General features: G+C 44.0%; 1 protein-coding gene across 1 annotated transcript; it reads right to left on the bottom strand.

Annotated features, from left to right (window-relative positions):
• Positions 1-4,297: 4,297 nt before the first annotated feature.
• LOC136504941 (chalcone isomerase-like protein 2) lies at positions 4,298-5,504 on the bottom strand. Its single transcript, XM_066499994.1, has 2 exons — positions 5,249-5,504; positions 4,298-5,151 (listed from the first exon to the last, which is right to left on the bottom strand). Coding segments are annotated over exons 1-2 (651 nt in total). The 5' UTR covers positions 5,250-5,504; the 3' UTR covers positions 4,298-4,501.
• Between the last annotated feature and the right edge of the window lie 2,481 nt (positions 5,505-7,985).

Here is a 7,985-nt window from a genome sequence, read left to right as displayed (position 1 = left end):
TGTAAGTAATAATTCTTTCGATCTATTATTAAACTCATCATATGTGTGTATATGCATATAAATTATCCTAACAAGTACTATATATATGCAGATTTACAATGATAGAGCTCAGAAAGAAAGGCTACAATGAAATTGGTTTTGTTGATCCCCATATAGTATTCAAAGACCTAGTTACTCCAAAGACTAATTGGAAGTCTAAGTCAGAGAGTAACCTCATGAACTTCTTAGTGAACCAACGCCACAAGAAAGATATACTTTTTCCCTACAACTTCAAGTGAGTGTTAATAATGTCGATCATCCTTAATGGCTCATATGTTGATTCTAGTTAATTAATGAGTGTTATGTATTATATCCTATAAATACATGCAGTAATCACTGGATATTGATGGACATCGATCTGGTAAAAAGTCACTTGATAATCTATGACTCGATGAGAAAACCACAACAAGACTACCAAGATATGATAGATATTATTCAGAGATAATTTCGGTATCTCTAGCAACTATATATACACACAAACATGATGATTAACTATATCTAATGACGTGGCAAATTTTTTATTGGGCAGTGTTTGGAAAACCTTTATTGAGAAGCAACACATGGAAAAATGCAAAGCGCCACTGAATGTAATCCCTTTGAAAGTAAGTCCCCTAAATCGCATCATCTTTATTAATTAAACATATAGCTTTTACCGGATCACCAGATTGGATGATAAATCTTTTTCTCGTAAAGTGGTGTCTGAGGCAGGAACAGGAGAACAACTACTGTGGTTACTATATTTGCAAGTTTATCAAGGTGGTCTCCCAAAGAACTCCTACAGAGAGACTCAAAGTACGTTAAAAATACACTATATATTCATTTAATTATTATTATTGATTGTGTTACTATGTCTTTATATATATATGTACATATATTAATTTATTTTCCTTTAATTCAAACCTGTAGACTCGATGGTTGGAGGAAAAGGTCATACGACAAGACCAAATCAAAGCAATTCAAGAGTCTATAGCTGGATTTTTTAATGAGCAGGTCATCGATTCCAAGGGCGAGTTCTACTTCGACCCAACACTGCCATAGAAGCCAAGCTAGAGGATGAGAGAAAACTTGTTATATCACAACAACTGTAATGCAATCTTTTTGTAATATATGCACATGAAATAATATAATGTAAAATACACATATGCATGCATGCATATATATATATATATATATATATATATATATATATATATATATATATATATATATATATATATATATATATATATATATATATATATTTCTATGCTTGAATTGTGTGATTTAATACGTTCATTGTGCTTGAACCGAAACATACTATACGCACGTATAAATGTATAATTAGCAGCGTACAATACGACTTCAAAAACCTATTTTGAAAAGAAAAGAAAAAAATGAAAAAAAAAGAAAAAAAGGAAAAAAAATATTTAGTCCCGGTTCGTATTACCAACCGGGACTAAAGGTGCCGGCCATCGTGGCATGTTAGGAGGCACCTTTAGTCCTGGTTCCTGACCCGGGACTAAAGGACCCCCTTTAGTCCCGGATGCTTGCTCCCGGGTGGGGAACCGGGACTAGAGGGGGTTCCCCACTGGGAGTAAAGCTCTGTTCTCTACCAGTGGGCTGAGCCCGTGAGATCCCATCCCCGTCGCGCCCGTGTCACCCGTGGCCTCCATCTTCGCCATCGGCCCATACACTAGGGAGCCACGGCATCCGACCTTCTCCATGTCCGCGGGCGTCGCCAAGGCATCTACCACGCCTCTCACGCCCCCGCGGAGTCCAACTCCACCTATTGGCGACCACGCCGTCGCCACCGGAGGTCCCCTTTGCCCGCTTCCTATGGTCGTCCGTCACGACATACTAGCAGCCGCCACACTGCTCGGGCAACAGCATGACCACTGAGGGCTTGGGCTTCCTCCACGCCTACATCCAGAACTATTTTTGCAACACCAAGATTAAACAATTGAAACATACGTCTGAACAGATGAAACATTTAGAACATACACTTGCAACATAGACATTGCAACATCCAGATTTGCTTTTGCAACCACCCAGATGAAACAATTGCAACATATGTCTGAAATATATGAAATATTTGGAACATACACTTGCAACATATACTACGTGTGTAGCCATTGCAACAAATGCAACATCCAGATCTACTTTTGCAACACCAAAATAAAACACATGAAACATATGTTTGCAGCATACGCTTTCAGCGCAACATCTCCTCGCTGCTTGGGCGAATGGAGGCTCGTAGATGTGTTGAGTTCACCGGTGGCGCGGAGCTGGGTGGCGGCGCACAGAGGTAAAGGTGGGGGCAGCGTGATGGATGACGTAGTGGGCGGGTGGGATGGCCGGGGGTGCCCGGATGCCGTGGAGAACACCGAGGTGGCACGGTGGCGGTGTAGCCCAGTCGCGGCGTGGTCGTGGAGCTAGGTGCCGGCGCACAGAGGCGACGGTGAGCCGGTGATGACACAGAGGGCGGGTGGGACGGCCAGCGAGCGCCAGACGCTGTGGAGAACGCCAAATAAGCGACACGGTCGCGGTGAATCCATGGAGGCAGTGGTGGCACGGTCATGGTGGAGCGTGGACGTAGCGCTGCAGATGTGGCAGGCTAGACGAGCGGATTCGATTAGGGCATGTGGACGAGCGTATCCGAGTGTTGGGCCATAGGGCGTCACAGCCCACCAACGGGAGCGTCCGCAGGCCCGAGGGCGTCACATCCCACCAACGGGAGCGTCCGCAGGCCCGAGAAGCCGGCGTCCAGACGGACGAACGCCCTACACGAAGCATTTCCGAAAATAAATATGCGTCTCATTTTTTAGGAATCAAACTATTTTAGGTTTAGTCAAATATATACTAGTAATATTTGTAATGCGTAATAAATACTATTAGATTAATAGTGGAATATATTTCCTAATAAACGTATTAGGATACAAATATTGATAATGTTTTCTATAAATCTAATCAAACATAAAAGAAAAAGTTTTGTTCCTTAAAAAAATGAGATGTGCAGTTATTTTGGGATAGAAGGAGGAGAGGCATGTGTAAAAATAGGAGTATCCTTTTAGAAATTTTCCCGTTCAATTTAGTAAGAGGAGGATAGCCTAAACTCTGCCTACTACTAGGTACATTTGGTCCATGGTAAAACAACAAAAAATACTATTGAATTTTTGATCCACCAGAGATGATATAGCAATGGCAGATCCGCATGAATTATTGATCCACATTTGTTCCGTATGAATTATTGATCCGATGATATAGCTCGATTACATACCTTGCATTTGCAGCCAGACTAACTACCCCACCATATCTACACGTTTCACACATGGTAGATAACGACTCCATTGACAGTTTTACAGTGGAGGAATAAAAAATAATAACACCGTACAGTCCATCACCTATGTTTGATTGCGTTTGGTTTCATAGGAATTGCCATGTATGTTTCCCATCCTTGACTCTTTGTTAAAGGGAGTTCTTGCAAAATTTGCCACCGCTTTCAACAACCATCATTGCAATAATATCTTGCTTTTACGAAATTGCAAAGACAAAATCAGAACTGAAATTCCAGTGGCATTCTTACAAACAATTGGAATTTTTAGCAAATGATCCCTTATCAAAGCATTCAAAGTGATCTTTGAGCGATGTGTGTTCGCCATGCTTTGGGTTACAAAACTGTGAATAGATTTAATCATTTTTGCACACTGGGCCGAGCCGAAAAAAGTCACGGGTAGACATTACACATTGGCCAAGGTTGGGTCTTCCTTTTCGAGACAGGCCTATTTTTGGTTGGGCTGGTCGCTTAATATTGCATAACAATTGAAGTAATAGCTTGAGACTGGGCAATAAAAATGGTTGGGCCTGGCTACCTATGTTCAACCTGGCCCTGTGTACAGCCATGGGGTGGGCCAGACTTGCTCATGTCTTTGTCTTGTGCTATATATAATAGACGTGCAAACCGATCAACCTGTGCAAATTTAAAAACTATCAATCATAATCACTAGATGATGATCCAATAGATGAGGTGAGGGAGCTTAAGCTAAAAAAAAAAAAGGCCAGCGGGTGGGGGGCTTAAGCGTAAAAAAATCACACCTCTCACCCTATCCATTGGATCAGTATATAGTAGTCCTGATTGGTAGTTTCTAAATTTACACAGGTTGATTGGTTTCCACATGATACGTTGTAATAGCCTATTGCCGTACTCTTGAGAGGATAGATTAATTCTAACGTTGCTCATTTGATGCCTGAAGAATATACAGAAGAAAGCTAAAATCGCATATAGAGGCAAAGTGATGAAAAGCGTTTATTCAGAAGTGTAGAGCATCCAAGGACTTGAGATCGTTCGAAATTAAAACCAGTCTTTGCTGTTATTACTCTCAAATTTGCTGCAAACGACACACGACACACACGGACATTCAAGAACTCAACGCACTGCACTTCCATCAGCCGGCCGGATCGGAAAAAGCAGAGCAACATACCACGCTCACGCGGCGACGGCGAGCAGCGCGGCGAAACGGTCGGCGAGGCTGCGGACGGTGGTGGGAGACACGGCGTTCTCGCCGCCGAGGTACCACTTCTGGATCATGCCGGCGACGTGCTCGTTCTCCACGGTGATCCTCGCGTCGCCCTTGCCCTCCGTGACGAAGGTGATCTCGGCGGGCCCCGGGGTGGCTGGGAAGTGGAAGGTGATGACGGAGCCCGGCTTGAAGTACTTGGACTGGAAGAACTCGGCGACCTTCTCGAGCGCCTCCTCCTCGTCGTCCTCGTAGAGGTCGGCGGCGGCGAGGCGGTCGCGGACGGAGCTCTCCAGCTGCACGCCGTACTGCGAGCCCTTGATCTCCTTGATGACCACCACGCGGAGCAGCTTCTCGACGGGGGACGAGACGAGGGCGGACCAGAAGGCGGCGTCCGCCAGCAGCTCCTCCGCCGTCTTGCCCTTCCACGCGCCGAGGTGGGACAGCAGCGCGACGTCGGTGTGGTGGAGGTAGACCCCTATGGCGTTGTACTTGATCTGCAGGAAGTGGATCTCGATGTCCGTGATACCGTTGGCTAGGAGGGAGAGAGGCTTGCCGGCGGTGATCTCCGCCGGGAACGGGATGCCTTCAAAGGTGATCGTCTCCGTCTCCAAGCCCACTGCGCATGTAAGGTACGTACGAACGTTGCTCTTGGTCACACGATGTCTCCATGCGACGAAACAAGAAATGAAATGGAAAGACGACGACGTACTTACTTTTCACGTTGGTGTGGACGACGTAAGGCAAGCAGGGATGCGAGTGAGGAACTGAGGTAGGTAGATAGAAGTAGAACACAGCAAGGAAGAAGAAGGGATGAGCTCCTGTGGTGACGTTGCTGCTGCTGCTCCGAGGAGAGGAGAGGTAGCTGGGTAGGTAAGTGCAGGGAGGAAGAGAAGGGATGAAATAAAAAGAGAGTGGGATGGAGCTACGACTAGTACGTGCTCGTGTGCGTTGTTGTTGTTGCAAGTTGAGCCAGTTGCAAGGGCGAGAGAGGTTAGGTAGGAGAGGCAGGGAAGTGAGCGAGGGAGGTGGCTGGGCCGGGGGTGTTTGGTCCGATGACTAAATTTAGGACGCGTTACGAGGGTGTTCGAATATTAATAAAAAAATAAATTACAAAATTTATCGCTATTCCGTGAGATAAATTTATTAAGCTTAATTAATTCATCATTAGCATATATTTACCTTAGCACCACATTGTCAAATCATAGACTAATTAGGTTTAAAATATTCATCTCGCAAATTAATCACAAACTATATAATTAGTTTTATAATTAACCTATATTTAATCCTCTATACATGTATCAAATATTCCATGGACAGCGACTCCAAACATCTCCTAATTCCATCCATTGACAACGAACGGACTAGAGGGGTTGGATAGGATAGGACCGGAGAGAGAAACCAGACGGGACGGGCGTGGTTAGCCCTGGATAACGAGCCGGCTCGGCTCGTTTGGGCTCGGCTCGTTCTGGCTCGTTAAGATAACGAGCTAGCTCGGCTCGGCTCGTTATCCTAACGAGCCAGAAAGCCAGCTCGGCTCGGCTCGTTAAAAGCTCGAGCTGGCTCGTTAAGCTCGCGAGCCAGGTATAAAAAATACACAAAATATAATATTTGCATTTATCTAAAGTTTGAGAATAATAATAATACAAAAGAAATGCATCTAGACCAGTTACCAGTCAATTTATAGGGTCTAGACCAGTTACCAGTCAATTGTAAAGTGCAAGACATGAAGTAATACAAAAACTAATACAAGTTTTGATACTTTTTTTTTGAAAGCTTGGCTCGTTTAGCTCGCGAGCGGCTCGCGAGCTGGCTCGAGTTGGCTCGTTATAGCTAACGAGCTAAAATCTTGGCTCGGCTCGGCTCGTTATCATAACGAGCCGAGCCGAGCCGAGTCGAGCCAACCACGAGCCGAGCGAGCTAACGAGCTTCGAGTTTTTCGTCCAGCCTTAGGCGTGGTAGGTGCATGCTGCGGCCTGCAGCTAGCCAACAACAACTGTTCAACTTGCAGCGACGACTAACCTTTTTTATTTTGATTTTTCTTCCAAACAACCAATTAAATGTCAAGCTCTCATATGTACACCCCACACGCGCATGCGTACAGGTTTGTTTCAAATACGGAGCGACTATTTATTTGACTGGAAGGTGCACGGATGGGCTCTAAATTTTTTTTTACCACACCTCCGTCCTAAAAAAAATCATGCTTCCTGTACTGCAGGCACCATGAAAATGGAGAAAATTTCAGGCGACGAAGGAGTGCCACCGTAGTAGGTAGCCTTAGGGGAAGGCCGGGTATAGTCGGGTTAGCAAAGGAGGGTTTCAGAAGTAAGTATGCTCGGCGGTAGTGGCGGGAGAGGGAGAGCGGCCGCGGGAAGCGTCAGACGATAGCGGATGGGTAAGGAGAGAGTGGGTGCGTTAATGAGCAAGCAGACGAGACAAAGGAAGAAGAAGATCCCAGAGTCATCGGATTTTTCGATCCAATGGATGAAATCATTGCCTGATCAAATGCAAATTTTTAGGCACCTCTCGTAATATTTGGTGGGTTAAAATGAAACTATCTCATGAATAACTTCATGTTACTCTGAATAAATATACTATAGAAGTATATATCATGATGAATCTAACCAGTGGTACACGAATGGGGGGAGGGGCAAACACCCCCTAAGCTTGCAATTTTATTTAAGTGAATTGATCTGATTTTTTTTAGTGCAAGACATATATACGTTCAAATAATAGAATATTACAAGTATTGTTGTTTCGCTTAAGTGGAGCTGATGTGTGCATACAATTCTCTTTTTTGTTGTTGTTGTTGTTGACAATGCAAAAAAAAAATTATGTAGCACGATAAACATTTATTATTATTTATATAAATTTGATTAAATTTGAAAACGTTTAGCGAGGTAACAGCGGAGAGTAGAGAACCAATGGCAAGTGATAATGGACAGATGATGATGTTACTGAGATGGAACAGGGCAACAGATCGATCGATAAAGATTCCCTTGGTTAGTTGGTTGGTAGTATGATGGAACGGACCAACGACAGATTCAGGTGAAGAGAAATTATTAGACAATTCTGTATATTTGTAACGGCATAGTTGGTTAGTTATTTTTTTTTTGAAACGGTATGGGGATGTTTATATACATATACTGCTTAATGAAATACGTGCCAACGCATGTTTTTGAAAAAAAAAAGTTACTACTACACAGTGGTAAGTAGTAGCAGGCAGGGACAAAAGCATGCCGTGCAGGTACCGTCAGCAGGTCCGATCGCTTTGTTGAATTGAAATTGAAACGCCGGGCTGTCATAATCACCCCAGTCCTAGTGCGTGATTGATTGTTATAAAAAAATAACGTCGTCTTCGACCCTCTTCTCTACCTGAAGCCGGCGCTCTCTAATTTTCATTTGTATTCAAAGGCGGCCGCGGAAATAAAACAAACAAATATTTGTTTCTGC

The sequence above is a fragment of the Miscanthus floridulus genome, chromosome 14, assembly GCF_019320115.1.
Source record: "Miscanthus floridulus cultivar M001 chromosome 14, ASM1932011v1, whole genome shotgun sequence".
Lineage (NCBI taxonomy): Eukaryota > Viridiplantae > Streptophyta > Magnoliopsida > Poales > Poaceae > Miscanthus > Miscanthus floridulus.
Note: the sequence above shows the minus strand (reverse complement) of the source record. Positions and strands in the feature narration are given on the sequence as shown.